This window comes from Maniola jurtina, chromosome 15 (genome assembly GCF_905333055.1).
Source record: "Maniola jurtina chromosome 15, ilManJurt1.1, whole genome shotgun sequence".
Classification (NCBI taxonomy): domain Eukaryota; kingdom Metazoa; phylum Arthropoda; class Insecta; order Lepidoptera; family Nymphalidae; genus Maniola; species Maniola jurtina.
The window spans coordinates 5,680,041-5,699,985 of record NC_060043.1 but is presented as its reverse complement, the minus strand read 5'-3'; the positions used below and the strand labels follow the sequence as shown (position 1 = coordinate 5,699,985).

The following is a 19,945-nucleotide window of genomic DNA, read 5'->3' as shown; positions in this document are numbered from 1 at the left end:
CATTAGTAGAATAGTTACAAACTTGAACTCATTTTCGAACAAAACGGCCTAAAACTATACAAAAATTGAGTCCAAATTTGCTGGTTTCAATAAAAAAAGTTATTTTAGTGTAGGTTATAGGACAGCTTTCATTCAGCTTTTTGCTCCTCCTGTAAATTAATTTTTATTTCGTCCAATTAAATACACCGTTTTATTCCTCTATATATATAATAAGTGAGTGAAGTCGCGGGCAATAGCTACTTATAATAATAGTTGTCGTAACCATTCCACGAATTATATCTGTTAAATACCCGTAAATGCTTTGTATATATATATTGCTTGTTAGTAAATTATTCACAAAGCGAAGCAAAGTTACAATACCAACAACGCAATATAAACTATAACTAACTGAAACATGCTGTATCATTCGAAAACTGCTCTCGGCATGTATAAAGTTTTGGAGTTTTCAGCTAAATAATATGTGGAAACGAATATTATTAAATTTGTTCATGGAAATACAGACGTAGATGCATTTTATGTTTTCAAAATATTTAAAGAGACTAATAAATAATAATAAAGGTTGATTAATTAACTTTTTCTAAGAGAAAACTCGTGGGTGAAAACTTAATAAATTTTGTATGTAGCAAATAGTCACTTCTCCGATATGAAACAATTTTACCTATGTCTCTCGCAAACGCCCGATTCTCGGTCCGACAAAAGTTTGCGATACTACATAATATCCATAGGACATGAGTAAATATACTTAGTTTTCACAATTTTATCGTAGTAGGTACCTATAATTTTTTTTTATAATTTCGAAAATTATATTTACCAATCGCTTAGTACAGAATATAAATACATAATAATCTAAAATTTGAGCAAGTGGGCGGTAAGTGAACCGTGGCTTAGTGGTCAAAGGCGCTCCGAATGCGATATCTTACTTTTACACAGAATACCTATCTTTCTAAGTTGCATTATATTACTTATCTCACAAAAAAATGCGTAAAATCGGATATCGCATCTCACTTCTCACCATCTAAAGCCAGCTTATTCTTATACAAGATAAAGTTGAAAACTAAAATCCGACTGCGATCGTCATAATAAACGCTGAAATATTATAATAAAATTGTTTTTCTGTGTAATATTTTAATGTTGTAGTACATTTATATTCATAAACTCAGAATTTTCTCCTCTTTCATATGACACCCCACTCGATACAATAGCAAAAAAAAAAATTTGGAGTCCCCCATTTTTTTTCATGTAACATCCGTTAGGTCAATTTTTTCGTATAAAATGTAGCCTATGTCACCCAGACCTTTATGACGAATCGTTTGACACCTCATTCATCAAAATCGGCCCAGTAGTTTAGGCGCTACAGTGGAACACACAGAATCTGGATACATAGATACATAGACTGCTAAAATCATAACCCTTCCTTTTGGCTTTGCCACAGTCGGGTAAAAATAAAATGTTCGAATAAAAATCAATGTTCAACCAAAATCGATTGTTTCCATCGCTCTATGACACTGTAAGATTTTTTTTAATTCTGGAGAAAGTTTCTCATTTCGCCTCCAACTTAACGCAGGCTCTTAATTGTTATAAGACATTCAAGACGTAATTTCGGGATTGATGGCCGTCCTTCCTACCTTCATTTTAAATGAAGATGGGTGATTTTCTACGACCGTTTCGCGTAATTGTTTGCTAAATGATTCTTTGGGTTCTCAATTTTGTTTTCAACATTATGAAGCTTTAATTAAAACACGAGTGAATGAGTCCAGTTTCTATTTTCGAAAATAGCTGTTGATTAAAAAAAAATATCAATAAGTATAATAATGACTTAAGAGGGGTCTCTCCGTCACTCGCTTCATACAAACGTAGTTCCAATTTCATTTGAATATTAAGTAACCAAAATCCATGAAATTCTGCAGACATATTCTAGAAACTAATATCTATGTGTGTGGTTTTCCAGATTTCTGTTAAAATATTCAATTTCAAAGTTACACAGTCTTAAAATTTATATACAAATCTTTGAGCCCCTATAATTTTAAAACTACATATTTTTAGAAAAATCTAAAACACCACAGACACAGATATTAGTTTCTAGAATATGTCTGCAAAATTTCATGGACTTTGGTTGCTTAATATTCAAATGAAATTGGAACTACGATTGTATGAAGCGAGTGACGGAGAGAGCCCTTTTAAGTTCTATCCGTACCTATTGGATCTGAGTGCTCCTGTTTGTTATTCTTTTACGCCTCAATCACTCAACCGGGATGCAAGCTATCTTTGTGCGGCATTTTTTTTCGCAATGATCATGGAATATTATATTCTGGATTAACAAAGGATTCCTCCTATAAGATTTTTGTAAATATAAATCCACACAGACGAAGTTGGGAGTAAAAAAAGATAGAACTATTATTATTACTCAATGATGGTTTAAAGATAAATTTCTAGTGATGTATCGCACTGAGGACTTTTGTGCTCATTGTAGAATATATCCATCTTTGTTGTTCATACTCTTCTTCCTTTACAATCTCTTTCACTGCCAAGGGTCACGGGTAGAGATATCTCTTCCTCGCTCTCTGTCCACTTTACTATTCTTATTTTTTTCTATCTTTCTAAGTTGCATATTAACTGGCTTCTAAACGTATATAACTCCGAAAATTTAGAGATATAGGCCTGGTACGAGTATGTAACTGTTGATTCACGAATGGCTGCCTGAAGTCTTACTACTAGGTGACTAGACTATCACCGCATTATAGAAGAATTTATTTTACGTCATATTGTATTAAATTATAGTCTACAGAATCATAACCACATTAATATTGTTCATCCCAGCCGTCTGTCTGCTTTAACTCTACAAGTTACAACTAAAATCATTAGTTTTCTAAAGACGGGAGATAATCCGATTGTAGTTGGCTCTAAGCGTTCGCGACAGGGTCGATCCATCTATAGATTTATCTCGGTCTTAACTCCTAAATCAGTTTAAGCTTTCACTTAGTTGCCATACGATTGGCGATGAAAGTGATCGTTAGGTATAACCTTTTCTCATTCTTTCATTGAATTGTAACTTTTCGTCTAAACAACAAACACAAGTGTAAATTAAAAATTTATAACATCCCCGACAAGTGAAGGTTACAGTAACTAGAAAAGAGCTGATAACTTTCAAACGGCTGAACCGATTTTCTTGAATTATAGCTAAAAACACTCTCGATCAAGCCACCTTTCAAACAAAAAAACTAAATTAAATCGGTTCATTAGTTTAGGAGCTACGATGCCACAGACAGATACACAGATACACACGTCAAACTTATAATGCCCCTCCTTTTGGGTCGGGGGTTAAAAAGTGTGTTTGTCAGTCTGTTACTTTGTCACGGCCCGATCATGATGAATTTTGCTATTTACAGAGATAGATTTACATACCGAAAACAGACATAAGCTACTTTTTATCCCGGAAAACCGCAGGATTTAATGAAAACCTAAATTAATGCGGATATTAGTAGAGAAAACCCACTGAGGTTTTCAGCCCTTTTCGGCAAAAGCGACATATAAATGTTATTCTGTCTTTCAAGCTACAACCACAGACACAGATATTAGTTTCTAGAATATGTCTGCAAAATTTCATGGATTTTGGTTGCTTAATATTCAAATGAAATCGGAACTACGATTGTATGAAGCGAGTGACGGAGAGAGCCCTGTTAAGATGGCTTGTAAAAAGGAATATGAATAAAATCTGAAATATAGAATAATTCCCTTAACCAAAACTTTAGTTAAGACTAGTTGGGAAGCTATTAGTAAATAACTCAGAGTTCGGCGGCTCTTGTCTGAAGCCCTCTGGCTGAGCCTTTGTATTGTCAACAACTTTGGCGAAGTTTGGACGTTTGGTAAACTTCAACATGCTCAAGATTAAATCTAGGTGTAAGATATTATGTACCAATGGCTGTAAGATAGAGGTGTATGGAATAGGTGCAGGTGGTAAATTTAGGCATCGACGTCTTTTGTACAAACTAATTAAGGAGATCATAAAGAAACCCCTGTACAATATTTCATCTTTCTGGGTCCAAGGGTTTGGGCTGGGCGCTGATGAGTCAATCAGTGGCTTCCAGAGCTTGTTCCCTAAACGCCTCATCAATGGCACTTTATCACACCAAGGAAAAAGAATAAAGATGCTAATCTTATCCCAAAAAATTATTGAATTGCCTCATGATTTTTAAACCCAAGCGAAGTGCGAAAGAAGTCGCGGGCATCATCTAGTAAAGTAATAAATAAATCTAGTATCAATATTAGGCAAGGTTATAAAAACAACAAGTGACATTTTTATCGCATTGTTTATGTTTTTGAAAACGGTAAATAATCACACTCACCTTTCGTTAAACAGAATCTAGCTTTAAAATCCGATTTAAGATCCGATTTTCTTTGTAAGGGCAGGATCAGCGCCATCTACACTTTTAAGAAACGCCCTGGGAATTTCCTCACTGAAATACATAGTAAAAGTGTAGTACATTGGCGAATTGCTACACAGGATACAGATAGGTAGGTTATTTGAGTATTAGAACAATAGTAAATAAATTAGAGGGTCAATGTGTAACACCCGCAACCCGGTTCCTTTTATTGAAATAACTAGAGAATGTTAATGCAATCCTATTGTTTTACACGTATAAAAGCAAATTGACAGGTAAAATCTTGTATTTGTATCTGAATCCCAAGTAAGTTAGTCTCTTATCTTTATTAAATTAAAATATTTATTTATTTTTTAGATTTATGTACTTATTGCACTCTATATATCAGATTTTATCTCTTTAATCTCTCGCATAGGTGTTAGGTAAAAAGAATTTTGTAAGCAATATTGTTTAAAGCTGGTCACACATCACAACACACGCCGCACCAAGTGAAGCCACATAATCGTGTGGCGTTGACGGTGCGGAGCAACGCCGCTTGCTGTGGATTTCAGTTATACTGGATGCCACACGGGCACTGCGTTGCCGCTCCGGCAGAAAGTATGGCGTTGCACCACACCGCTCCTCCTCACCTCGTCTGTCAAATCCCAAATCCGGCCGTACTTGCTCCGCACGGCGGATTACCGTTTCATGTTGCATGGTATAACGATTTCTATGTAGGATTACGCAGCGGCACTGCTTAGGTGCTGCACCACACAGTCAATGCATCATGTAGCTTCACTTTCAAGAAATTTTTATTGTGTGTTGATGCCTCCACCCGCATTTATTTGGGGAAATTTCAACAACGAAGGTTGTCGAAAATTCGCTGAAATACTAAAAAAAATGTGTCTTGCGGCACATCCTGGATGTGCGATCAACATTCTAGAATAATCTATTATTCTCTTCTCGACCGTAAAATCCGCAGTCCAGTGTTTATACATTACTTTACAAAGTAATAATAAAAAAAATTTCAGAAAATGCCTCCACTAGTGGATCCAACGCCAAGTGGAGTGCTCTTTGAATCAGATACCCAAACCGCCGACTTGGGCTTAGCAAAAGATGTCTCAGTGCTAAAGAATGCAACGCCAAGGAAATATGAATATGTCTGGTTTAACATATTCTGGTTTCTCTTTCTACACATTGCCTCTCTATATGGCATTTACTTAGCTTTGACATCGGCGAAATGGCAGACCAATGTATTCGGTAAGTTCTCGAAACACGTTTTGTTTAAATTCACTATAGGGCCAAGCTTCAGACCAAGTGCACACCAACCACATCAACCCATCATCAGGTCACTACTGAGTGTGGGTCTCCTCTCAGAATAAGAAGGCTTTAGGCCATAATCTGCCACACTGGCCCAGGGTGGATTTGCGACTGGTCAACATCAATGATTGCTAGCAGTTTGGGTCAACTTACTTTGACAGACTGTCCTTTTTATTTCTAGCATTCGCTCTCCATCTGATGTGTGCTATTGGGATAGGAGCTGGATCACATAGATTATGGACACATCGAAGTTATAAAGCAAAAACGCCTCTTCGTACACTTCTAATGCTTTGGCAAACTATGGGTTTCCAGGTAGATATGTTATTCATTAATTTGTATAATTATATAGGTTACCTTACCTGGCTGTCGTACCAGAACGATGCCTATCGTATTTCTACCTATAGATTTTCCAATCTATTGAGTGTAGCTTATGGCGAGGAAGAAGTATGCAAGATCATAACAGCTTGACCATACCTAGAAACAAACTTTTCTTGAATGGAAACCTCTTGTTTATGAGCCAAGTATTCACAACACTAGATACACCTAAGGTGCTGTCTATACAGCGGTGGCGAGTGACGGAGATATAGCGTTACGTGAACACGTCATGTCTTCTGCTTAGGAGTTGAAAGGCGTGCCAGTACCCACGCTATCTCACTACCGCATGTTTTCGTTAAAGCATATTGCACCACTTCTTTGGCACTCGCTCCATTTCTATATGGAACGTACCACTCTTTGTCTGTTTACGTCACTATGAATCTGTGTGCCTGTGACATCGTAGCTCTTAAACGAATGGTATAATAATTTTTCTTAAAGGATAGTATTTTCGAGTGGGCTCGCGACCACAGAACACACCACAAATACGCAGACACAGATGCCGATCCCCACAATGCTGAGCGGGGCCTGTTCTACTCCCATATGGGCTGGTTGTGCGTCAAGAAGTTACCTGAAGTCATTGAAGGAGGCCGTCGTCTCGACCTTACTGACCTATATGAAGATCCAGTCGTCATGTTCCAGAAAAAGTGAGTTGATTCCGTTGTTTCAAAACAGTGCTTTTTCAAAAAACGTATTGAGGATGGCCATGGTCCAATTGCAATACTTGGGCCATGAAACACAATAAGTTTGTAAAACTGGCACTTTACCAGAGAGATACACAAGCACAGTGTTATACAGTACTGCAGCCCAAGCATAATCAGTACGACAAGGCTTTCTCATCGACAAATCTTGGCAAAATCTGCGAAAGAGATTTGTCGCCACACGCCTTCTCTGACTAATTAAAGTTTCATAATCCGTATGAAATAGTTCCTGCGTGCGGCTCACTCGGCTGTACCTGATGTACGACCAGCATTATGTTCGCAATGAAATTTCAAGCCAAGTTTTAATGTTAAGTATTTAAACAAGCAAATAATAAATTTTCCATGTTTTGATTTTGTGCGAAATTTCAATGCAATAGAAGATAAGAAAAACCATTTAACTACTCGTACATCTTGCTACTAACATCCTCAAAAAGCTATCTCTTCAATAATAATATCCTACATCTACAAGCTACATCAAGTAGGTCAGCGCCTATTAACAAGATTCCATACAACAGAACTGAAATTCTTATCTCTACAATTTTATACGCCCCGAAGCTACAGAAACAATATTAAGTAGGTACTAGAGGATGCCCGCGACTTCGTCCGCGTGGATTTAAGTTTTTAAAAATCCCGTGGGAACTCTTTAATTTTCCGGGATAAAAAGTTGCCTAAGTCAATTAGAAGGGACGCAAGCTACCTCGGTACCTTTCATACAAGTCGGTTAAGCGGATGGGTCTTAGGAATCCCGTGGGAACTCTTAGATTTCCGCGATAAAACGTTGCCTAAGTCAACTACAGGGACGTAAGCTACCTCAGTACCAAGTTTCTTACAAATCGGTTAGGAGGATGGGTTTTTAGGACTCCCGTGAGAACACTTTGATTTTCCGGGATAAAAAGTAGCCTATGTCCGCCCCGAGATATAAGCTAATTCTGTACAAAATTTCGTCAGAATCGGTTAAACTGAGGTAGCAGATAAAGTAATTAGTAAGTCTATTTCTCCACAGGCATTACATGAAGATGATGCCGGTACTGTGCTTCCTGTTACCGACGGTTATCCCTGTCTATTACTGGAATGAAACGTGGCTCAATGCATTCTTGATACCCACTATTCTACGATATACCATTGGCATCAACGTTGTTTGGAGCGTTAACAGCTTTGCTCATGTCTTCGGATACAGACCTTATGACAAGTAAGACTTTGAAAATAGAACTATTAATTTAGCAACTTTATAAACCGAGACCTCTATGGGTACCTATACGTATTAAAGAGATCGTATCAGATTTCCATCTGATAATCCAGAATTAGAGAGTGGAAACACACTAAACTTGTGCAGTAAGTATGGTATCTCTCGCGCATACTAATCTTTGTGGATATTGACGCAAGTAGCCGAAATTCGGTCGGTAGGACCTTGTTGATTAGTAAAATGTGACCTGCTCCCAATTATACATATTTATGCGAGTTTCTTGGTGGTTCTTCCCGGTAAGAATAGCATTCCGAATCATTGGTAAATTCAGTAATGATTCAAAAGCACTTGTTAAAGTTTGTTTGAATAAAAAATCTTTCATTTCTACTTCTTTAACCAAGAACTCGGTATTTCACTGGTCTTTCATTATTCTTGTTCACGATCCACGACAATATCAAAGGTATGAAGTAGGTAGGTACGTCCGCGTGTCCATGTACAAATTATTGTATTGTACTAGTGAGTTGTACGTGAAACATTACCGACATAACGATATTCGACTGCAGTTTGTGTCATAAAAAAGTAAAACATGGGCTGTTTTTACTCACTACTAAATTTCGGAATAGTGCAACTACCCGGAGGTCCACCGGGTATTTGGCACTTGTTTTTGATGTATTGCGCTATACAAACTTTCATAGCGAGACACTAGATTTTTTCCAAGGAGTCATTCTATTTTTACTCTATTAAAAGAAAGAAGTTAGTATAGCCACTCTCTCTTTTACGTGATCAAATGATATGATTAATATAAATGATAGTCGGCCCGCATGGATATAGATCTTTCAAAATCCCTCTGGAAACTCTTTGATTTTCCGTGATAAAAAGTAGTATATATGTAATTCTCCAGGTCTTTTACTATTATATCTTTACAAAATATCACGTCGATCCGTTGCTTCGTTGGGACGTGATTGAAGGCTAAGCAAACACTTTCGCATTTATAATATGGGTAGTGATGAATGTATAATATGATAACAACGTTCACAGGTCACTGAACCCCCGGGAGAACATCGCGGTGTGGATGATTTGCGTGGAAGGCTTCCACAACTACCACCACACCTTCCCGTGGGACTACCGCGCCACTGAACACCCTCTGCTCAACATGCTTACGCCCACTATCGTGTTCATTGATGCTATGGCTAAGGTAAAACTAATTATTTTATGGAAATAACAGATTTTTGTTTAGCTTATAGCACAAGTACAGGAATAAATCTGAAAACCGCGAATTTAGGGTCACATCATTTAAAAAAAAATTAAAATATGTTTCAATTTTCAAAGTAAGAAGACCAAGTGGGGTGTCATAATATGAAAGGGCTTTACCTGTAGAGTCTAAAACAGATTTTTATTTATTTTTATGCATAATATTTTTTGATTTATCGTGCAAAATGTTGGAAAAAATACCCAAGTACGGAACCCTCAGTGCGCGAGTCTGACTCGCACTTGGCCCGTTTTTTACCCATCCAATCGCTAAACGCGTCTAAAGAATTTTTCACTTCAATGATTCTCTGGGTTTCAGATCGGGCAAGCCTATGATTTGAAGATGGTTACCCCTGATATTATAAAGCAGAGGTCACAGCGGACTGGCGACGGAACACATTATCTTTGGGGCTGGGACGACCCCGAGTTTACGGAAAAATTAAAGGCTCGTCTCAGCACTATCAATCATCCTGAAAGGAAAGACGACTAACCAATGTTGACACATCCCATAAAAAATTATGGTGTTTACATACCCATTTATACACTACCTAGTAATTAATATTGGAAGTACTGGGGGACTCTACTTACTATTGCAGTAAGTAGAGTCCCTATTTTACTATTGTAGTAAGTTAGCAATAAGCCTAAGGTTTTATTTATGTAAATAAAAATCTTGAAATTAATACTTTTTTCTTCTTGTTTATTTAATGAGTTTAGCAGTGACAGTGGCTATAAAGTATTACCACTTCGCAAACATGGGTAGGTACCTGTGGTGTGGTGTATGTTTGATCCACTTATCACTCGTTTTTAATCTGATCATATTAATTACAAAAATACGTAGGTAAGTCAACGACAAAATTGTAAGTAGCAATATTTTTCTCTAGGACTCACTACTTGAAATAAAATGTATCTAAAGCGCTAGACACACTGAAGCAGGTTATAGCTGCTGTCGACAATTAGGTAGGTATAATGTGTAAAACAGTGTAATACTTAATAAGGTATAGGTACGCTTGCCAAGTTAAAACTATAAGGGGTGGAAAAGTTGATTTTTGTTATGGTATGTTCCCACCTACCTAATTTACAATACAATTCGGTGCAAAAGGTCATAGAAGTAAATTAAAATAATGTATAATTGAATGAAACCGATTGCGTTATAATACGTTCTAACTGGGTTAACTACTTCGTACAGAATGTTATATTCTCAGTACTAGCCCGATTTCAAAAAAAGGATGTATTTCTTTTAATGTTATAGCTACGCGATCACCTCGCCAATATTTAATTGAAAACTTTAAAATGCTACAAACGACTACCCCATGTTATGCCGTTTTTTAAAACGAAGTTAAAATGGGACAAGGTTCAAATCTTTTCGATGTCGCAGCTGGCATCGTAATAAACGATAAGCGAAAATCAATACCGTCCTCTTCCATTAGCGGGGTATAATTAATGCAATGCAATCATGTACTTACTGGTACTTTGCGCTTAATATTCGTACATGAAATCGTAATGGGGCCGTGGACGGAAACATTTCCATTCGAAGGTTTTTTATTTCAGCCACGTTTTCATCACTGCCCACTTTTTAGGGTTCCGTTCCCAAAAGAAAACACGGAACCCTTATAGGATCACTTTGTTGTCTTTCTGCCTGACTGTCCATCTGTCCGTCTGCCCGTCTGTCGTGTCTGTCAAGTAAACCTATACGATAAAAAGTAGCCTATGTATTGTGTTGATTCAGGGTATACCTAAATTATCTCCATTGCAAATGTCAGCAAAATCTGAATTTGAGTCATTGTGACGTGAAGGAGGAACCATCCAAACTTTCACGTTTAATAATATTATTTAGGTGTTCGAGCCTACGCTTGAACCACATGTGAGATTACCCTTCCAATATCCGTCGTCAACACCTTCTATCTCTTTCGCACACTAGGTAAATCCGTGATGTCTTGACTATACCTGTCCTTGTCTGTTATGAATGAATGGAATGCCTAGCCAGGCAGCGCGCGGTGGCCATCTTCTTCAGTACGCTTTCGATATTCGTGAAGTCAACACGTCACTCAAGTAATTATTATTACGCGCACTATCCGATCGGCGCTTTCAAGCCCATTGTTGATAATATTTTACCGCTCGGCGCCATAAGGCCCAGCGACGAACGAGTCACATATTACTCGTAAATACCTTAAAATGGCACGACGGCCGACGCCTCGTTCGAGACGGCGGGTGTCGCCTAGAATGAGGCGGCCGTCGTCGCATCGGTGGTACGACGGTACGTCCCAATTCAGGCGACGCGTCACACGTGTCGCATCAAATGGGACGGCGGCGTCGTCTCAACTGAAAAGACGGCTGTCGTATCGACTGCGATGTCATTCCGTTTAGTGTGACGACCATTGTCTCACAAAATGCAGCACTGATAAACTAAATGTATTCTATGAAATGACGAGATCACTGAATTGCGCATCTAACTCCAGAACCATGAGCGCACTAACGTCAATGGGATTCCTTGCTGCAGTACCTACATTGCGTAGAAGATAAAAACACCAAGCACGTACACGTGACACGTGCGTAGTGACGCGCGTCAATCCGTAGGCATAATTGCACGCATTACGTCTACGCGAACGATTCACGCCACGCAAGTGGTATGCCATGTCTCATACAATTCCTATACATTGGTATGCGCTGCGTCTACGCTTACGCGACGCATATGGTTTGGGGGCAACCAAGGCCCGGCAGTAATGGAGGCAAAGCTAAAGTTTGCCATTCCTACAGTAGATCTAGCACGAGTTTTCAACCCATCTACAAGTAATGTCAAATGGCCTCTGGAAAGAGCTCTTCTCTATGCACCACACAACTTAATGGGGAAAATACTTTCCTCTTACTACGATGCCTTTATGAGCACTGTAAGGGAGCTAAAGCTGAAACTCACAAAAAAAGCGGGAAGCTTCTTCAGAGTTGGAGCATTTCAGTCTACAAACGGAAATAAGATGCCCCTCTACGGCTACGAAACGATCGTTGGTGATTCCTGCCGAAGTGCATCATAGCGCAGCAAAGCGTAGAGCTTGCACAAACGTCTTGAGCTCATCTGCTCGTTCACAGTCCTATGACACACTAACGCAAGGTAGTGGCGAACATTTCGCTTCCGTGCTGAGTCGGTAAATGTCATTGTTTAACAAAGTACTTAGCTCGCAGACAGAGCAAAACAAATATATCATAACTATTACACAAAACCAGCAGCAGAGCGTTGCGTCGGACAGTACACAATCAGAAGAGGAGGAAAACGACCAGGTCCAGGGAAGCGAAGCTTCTCCCCATTGGTCTAACAACCGCGAAACTGAAGAAGATAATCTTCGAAGAAGGGTTGCTGAATCGCAGAGGAACTAGCGAGTTTGACCGAAGACAAGAACATTAATCTTACCGTTTTTGATTTTGCGCCAACCACCGTAGAACAAGAACCTAAGGTTGCGCAAGCAGATCCTCCGGCTGTAAAGCATGGTTTGAATTGCCATAGACTAGGTAAGACTAGTTGCTGTAACGTGAGATATGCGGACGTCCAAAAGTAGTTCCAAGCGACAACAGTATTTACTTCTTTAAAACCTAACAATCTCCGGGCAGTTGGCACCAATAACTCCAGTTGGGAATCAGTTGAGATTCTAGAAAAATGTGGTGGGCCGCGATTTTGTTGCAGCAAATTCCGAATTCAGGGAAAACTCGAATGCCCTTCTGTGATACGTATGTGGTCATTGAGCAGAAATAATAAAACAGAGAGAGACCCATAAACCTATTAGTTCAGGGGTAACCTGCACAATATCCCCCCTCCCCCCATCAGGAACTCATCTGTTCAAAGAAGAATCCCCAACAGAGGTCGTAAAAGAGTTGGAAGGTATGCATAAACTCTTTCCTAATAAGGAAAAGCCATACACGAACAAAACAGCGAAACCGAAAACCTCTCAACCGGCTCACTATAGATTTCTAATTCACGAAACACCACTAAAAGAGATCCGCCGTATAACATAGGGGGTGTCATTAAAGACCCTTTCCTTACGCAACATAGCAGGGGAAAGGAGGGAAATGACTTCCTCACCGCAGGATGCCTAGCCAATTTCGTGAATCTGTGGGAAAAGGCGCCAGTGAATCTTTTAAAAATATTAAATGGCTACAGAATTCCGTTCAAGAATACTTTCTCCTTAGCGAAATTTTCTCGAATAAACGCTCAGAGTTAGCAGACACAGGCATCTGCAGAAACGTCTGTAGAAATACGGGAATGTTAAAATCCCGGACCTTACATCAGTCAGGTTTCTTGTTAGCAATGTTCCTGAGGAAAAAGACAGATGGAGGTCATGGGCCGATACTCAACTTGAGAAGGCTCAACGATTATATATTAGCTCTGAAATTTCGCCTGATAACGCAGCAATAGTTAGATTCATTTGGGTAAAGGAGATTTCATGATGAACCGACCTTTCGAAGGCATATTTTCATGTGCCCACCAATCAAAATCATCGTCGATACTTGTCACTCTTGTAACAGGAGAAAATATATGAGATGACTTGTCTACCTTTCGGATTAGCGAGTGCCCCTTCAGCGTTTGTCAATATTACGAACTGGGTGGGCCAGCAGATTCGTCAAAAAGTCATCCGGGTAATAGGTAGTATATCTCGACGATTTTCTGTTTATTGACTAAGATCCGATAATCCTGGAACAACAAGTTACAATTGCTACGGAATATTTAAATAGCCTGGGATGGCAGATCAATCAAACGAAACCTTCGATAAAGGCTTCGTTCAGCATAGAATATCCGGGGGGTATTACCTGGAACACTCATCGAAACTCAACCATTGATGGTTCAAAAGTACTTGTAAAAGTCTAATTGAATAAAAATATTTTGAATTTGAATGTGAAAGGGTGTTTCGACACCGAAAATGCAAGAGTTTCAGAAGTGTTGAAGTCAGGATCTTCAAGAAAAAGCTCGATGGAGTCGGCACAATGCCAAAATAAATATCAAAGTTTCTATAGTAATTTTGTAATGCACTTGTTGCTTAATGCATTTTTTATTTATCAATACTTTTTTAAGATTGATTAATTAACTAGGTATTTTTCAATGTTATACTTTGCAGCACCCTGACGGGGCTTCATGTTGTAATATTATAATATATGTATGTTTTATGATGTAAGACATGAATGCAAATAAATAAATAAAGAATAAATCTGGGCAAACTAAATTTCGCATCAATCACAGTCCCTCTGGGTCGACTTCATTGCCACCTAATTCAGAAATCATCTCGCTTACTAAAACAACTCGGCCGCATCAGAGGCATCCGATTCCAGATGCTGTGCAAGAACATCTGGAAAGGTGGCTAAAACATATGCACAAAACATTACCGATCCATTATCAAGATCCATCAATCTTTGTTACTACAGATGCTACTACTGATACTAGAAGTTGCAGCAGAGAAAGACTGGGGTGCCATAGCAAACAGTCGTCACCTGTGGCGGAAGTAGGCCCCCTATCAAAGGAAATGGCACAGCAACCTAAAGGAATTATGGGGTGTATACGAAGCCCTTCGAACACTAGGGCCCAAAATTTCCCACAAAACGCTAATGTTGCAATCGGACAATTATCAGCGTGGTTTATATAAACAAACATGGTGGCACCAAATGGACAAAGTTATTGAATGCTGCGATACAAATTCTAGAATTATGCGATGTAATGAATTGTCACATCATATTTCGTTATATACCGGGGTCTGTACAACGGAATAGCGGACAGGTTGTCAAGAGAGAGAGAGAGTTTTACCAGAATGACACCTCAATATAAGAGGTCTCTCGGGGATATCCCAGGAATATGAAATACCAGAGATCTCTCTGCCTCGAGAAGGTCAGCAGTTGTTCTGAAGCAAGTCAGCGAAGATTCGACCGATACAGAGAGCCAATTTTGCGAAGCATTCAGTGGCAGTGAAACTATAACTTGGGGTGGATATTTCCGCCACCAGCGTTAATTCCACGAATAGTTCGCCACTTAAGTCAGAAGTACAGTGGAACAGAGTATTCGGGAAACCAGAACTAGACCAAAGGAAAGAAAAGCCACCCCTGCGCTAAAATCTAATAGATTTCCGCACAAATTGTGCTCTTCAAGGACTGGAACACTTGGAGTTGGCGGCTTGGTTGGTGCGTCCAAACAGATAGTATATTGGTCAGAGGAGGCAGTTAAGCTGTGGGAATTATCTGGAGGTTATCGTTTCTGAAAACCTATAGACCAATCTGGTTAAGATGCTGCAGGTACAATCGAGGGACATCCTCGCAGATGACCCTAGTCCACAAGTTTTGGCTAGGTACTGGTGTTACCTTTATGAAGTTATAAAGCTGGCGCCCAGGACCATAGCAGTTCACAAGTTGGTTGTGGCAAACTCCGGAAACCTTGTAAGTTCCTCCGAGCTCAGTTCTCATCCCCTGGTTAGGCAAATACTGAAAGGTATCTTTGCCAAAAAAATCTGCTTCATGCTAAGCAGAAGACTTGCTAACATTTTTACATTCATACCAATTTGATTACAAGAGCCTGTTTGCAGTATCAATACACACTTCGGTGCTCCTTCTGTTCTTTCTGCGAAAAGAAGAGTCCACCATTTAACACTTCTATCTGAAAGGATGACTTCGAAGACAAGGGGTATAAAATAATATTCTGGCCTAAGTTTGGCTCTAAACCTGATTCGGCATCATACAGACAGTCAAGTTGGTTACTGAAAAAGATAGAAACCAATTCAGATAATCGATTAGATCTAGTCTTTTTGGTTCAAGAAAACCATTTCTATTTCAAAGATAGTTACACCGTAACACAGCGTGCTTGGATAGCCTGTTCATTATTACGTGGGGAAGAGTCAAGAATGCCTCCGAACTGTGATCGCAGGATGGATCAAAACATTATTTAAAGAAGTTGGCATATCTCCAATAGTAGGCAGCTTTAGGGCAGTAGTTGCGACTTACAACTGGGTTGGTACTTGGTATGCATTGTGATATTGACGGAATTCCGGAAAGGGAAAATTGGCGATCCAGAAACACTTTACTTCTCCATTATTTCAAAGAGATAAAACCAAACTGTAGCTGCAATCCAAATATTATAAGTATAAACTTTACGCCGATTGCGTAGCTAATAAATAATAATGGTATGAATCGCTATCGAATGTTTCAATTACGCATATGTTACTTAACTTATCAATCAAAGCAATTACGTTAACTTTGGGAAAGTCTGTTCTGTTGATGATATTTTATATTATTATGTACTGTCGTGATCTAAATTAATTTTGGTAAACAGTTATGTTATTTTGTAATAAACGTTCATAGTTATCGTAAATAATAATGAATTACTGTTATATTTTTCTGTATCAGATATCGTTTCATAAATTAAGAATCACAGTACGCTTAGCACTAGTCTTGATATATCGAGTGTCATGCACTACGACTAGTCAGGCAGCGCCGGCAGATAATAAACACGTCTCACATGTGGTTCAAGCGTAGGCTCGAACACCTAAATAGAACCGTTTTTCCCCCGAAGGGTAAAAAACGGATATTTAGGTTTCAGCCGTAGCTTGAACCACACCTAAGGGCCTTGCCGGCTCATTGCTCAAGGTACTGAAGAAGATGGCCACCGCGCGCTGCCTGGCTAGGCATTCCATTCATTCATAACAGACAAGGACAGGTATAGTCAAGACATCACGGATTTACCTAGTGTGCGAAAGAGATAGAAGGTGTTGACGACGGATATTGGAAGGGTAATCTCACATGTGGTTCAAGCTACGGCTGAAACCTAAATATCCGTTTTTTACCCTTCGGGGGAAAAACGGTTCTAATAAGATTATGGTAAATATAAGTATTAACTATTCGTTCTATATACTTACCTAATCTTTAAATAAAAAATCTACATACGAGTATAACACGTTACGAAGGTAACAAGTACGTATATAACAAGTTGCGAAGGTAAGGAGATTTGGCTCGAGATGGCGTCTAGCCGATTTTGCAGAATTTACACGCAACTCGCTCTAGTGATCCCTTTCGAAGTCTGGGCTCTGCACTTGCCTACCCTCACATTACATATAACCACCGCATCCAACCTCCCTAGCGCTGTGCTATTTTTTTTTGAATTCAGATACAAGTTAGCCCTAGACTGCAATCTCACCTGATGGTAAGTGACGATGCAGTCTATGATGGAAGCGGGTTAGCTTGGAAGAGGTAGAGCAGTTTCATTAAACCCTTCATACTCCTAATCGGTTTCTACACGGCATCGTACCGGAACGCTAAATCGCTTGTGGTTTTATAAATGGTAGAATCCTTGCTCGTTTTCTGCGCAGGGTCAATATGTGAAATACCTAATTTCTAAATTGCAAGGAATTTTTTTTGAAGAAAACCTGGTTTGCATGCCTAAGAGTTCTCCATAATGTTCTCAAAGGTGTGTGAAGTCTGCCAATCCGCTCATGGCCGAAGTATATGGCAAAGCCCTTCTCATTCTGCGAGGAGACCCGAGTTCAGTACTGTTGTAGTTGACCATGACCGTTGGGACGCTTGCTTACTTACTGTTAAAACTAGGCTGTGTGTTACATTCTAAGCGGGTAAGACACCTACTTTCTTACTACGTTTCAAAGAGTTCAACAGCTTATAACAGAATGCAAAAATAACATCAAAGAAAATCTCCCAGGTTCTACCTATCGTCCTCTACCAGATTTATGTCGTGGAAGTAAACATATGTGAAGGGAATGAATGGCAAATCTTCCGGTCGGGTTACTGGAGCGAGGAACGGAGATTTTATTTAAAAGAGCTTCACATGGACTGCTTTGATTTTTCCAGTTCGTTGGTTGTTCTCATTTCTTTTCACATTTATACTTACAAACTGAAACAGTTACATAGATAACATATAATTTAATATTGTAGAGGTGGTTAGGTGCTGTATTGATGAGCACCTCTGTAGTACATAAGTGTGATTACCTAGATCCAAGCCTAGAATAGAGGTCCGAATTTCTATTCTCGATTGACTTATGTAACTGATAGTGAAATTAGTAAAAAATATAAAAAATTTAAGGGATACAATTTTAATCAATTTAAATTATTAAAAAAAATTGGTACCTACACCATTTCGAGGGGCCTCGTTGAAGTTTATTTATTACTAGCTGATGCCCGCAGCTTCGCCCGCGTGGATTGGTCAGATCCCCTGCAGCATCAGGATTGAGGAGTTGGACTCCAAATTTTTTATGAAACAATGTCGCAAAGTTCCTCTATCGATTAAAAAAAGAAATGACCCAAATCGGTTCAGAAATCTCGGAGATTTCGGTGTACATAGGTAGAAAAACACAACTCCCTTTTTGAAAGTCGGTTAAAAAAGTAGCCTATGTTACTCCCTGGTCAATTCTCTACTTGTCTGTGAAAATCCCGTCAAAATCGGTTCAGCCGTTCCCAAGATTAGCCTTTTCAAACAGACAGACAGACAGACAGACAAAAATTTTAAAAACGTGTGATTCAGTTATAGTATCGTTCAAATAACCATATGACCTTAATATGCGGTAGTTATTTCGAAATTACAGACAGACACTCCAATTTTATTTATTAGTTTAGAAGAATCTTTTAAGTCATGGGCATAAAAGCTAGTTAGATATACCTAATACTATGTATGTTATGTTAGAAATAACCAACTCTGTACACCGCAACGATTCAGCCCGGCTCTAACAATTTCAATTGAAATTGCCCGTCGACCGCTCTATGCACTTACGCCGCTGGAAAACTCGAATGGAAGTTTCTTTTCGATTTTCGCCTACCCACGACCAGGGGCACGGGGAAGGGTAGCGGGAATCAAAATATTGTGTGGCTATGTATCTATATAGGTACTTACTTATCTCATTATAATTAGTACCTACTGAAAGCCTCTAAGCGGAGCTAGTTACCTATCCCAAAACAACGACTGGTATGGTATTTAAATGCATGCATACACGTAGGTGTTGGTTTACCCAAACGTGCAAAAAATCACCTCGTTAACTACGTAAGTTTAGCCTTACACATACGAACTGTCGTTACACATACAAGCATACAGTCTTCATTTTTATAAATACGAATGTTTGAGCTTTGCCTCAAATATATCTAAATATCTTTGCCCCGAAAATGCAACAAAAAACATTAAATGCAAATAAAAGATAACTTCCACTTTCCGCGATTGCAACGAAGTCCAAAATGGCGGAAGAGTGAATCCGATTACAGCAATAGCGGTTTAAATTGCTCTCGGTCATGAAAAACGATTCTAGGACAACTCTTTATTGGAAGCGGATTAAATCTTTTGTGTGGAATATTTTTAATCAAATGAATCGCTATCATTCATTTGGAACATAATTCCTAAGGGTCATGTCCCAGAGATAGGTAAGTACCTACCTACCTAGGCGTACCTAAAAATGAAATGAAAATCCAATCGTAGAAGTATCTACCATATTAGTCATATGAGGAGTAGGTAACTGCGTACCTAAATTTGAATGAAGAACACCGGTCAAAAAGGTCAAAATAAAATAAATGCATACTGTTAGAAGTCAGAAGTCAGAACACGCATGAGGTAAAGTCAAAAGTTTCGTTAAAAACTTTGGCGTTCATAAGTTCGCTCAGTTTTATTAACTACGATAGAAATATTATTAGAAGACAGTAGCAGCCCCAGAACGTTCAGTGCGGGTAAGCTTTTTCACGGCTTTTAGAATTGAATTTTGAATGAATGAATTGAATATTTGATGTCTAAACACGCTGCCGCTTTGCGTTGTGTTTATCCA

General features: G+C 38.9%; 1 protein-coding gene across 1 annotated transcript; it reads left to right on the top strand.

Moving 5' to 3' along the window:
- The first annotated feature begins 5,392 nt into the window (after positions 1 to 5,392).
- Positions 5,393 to 9,768, top strand: LOC123872817 (acyl-CoA Delta-9 desaturase-like). The gene is made up of 6 exons (XM_045917362.1): positions 5,393 to 5,618; positions 5,860 to 5,990; positions 6,492 to 6,697; positions 7,755 to 7,940; positions 8,973 to 9,129; positions 9,502 to 9,768. Exons 1-6 carry the CDS (start codon positions 5,393 to 5,395, stop codon positions 9,670 to 9,672), a joined length of 1,077 nt encoding a protein of 358 aa, XP_045773318.1. The 3' UTR covers positions 9,673 to 9,768.
- Positions 9,769 to 19,945: the final 10,177 nt, after the last annotated feature.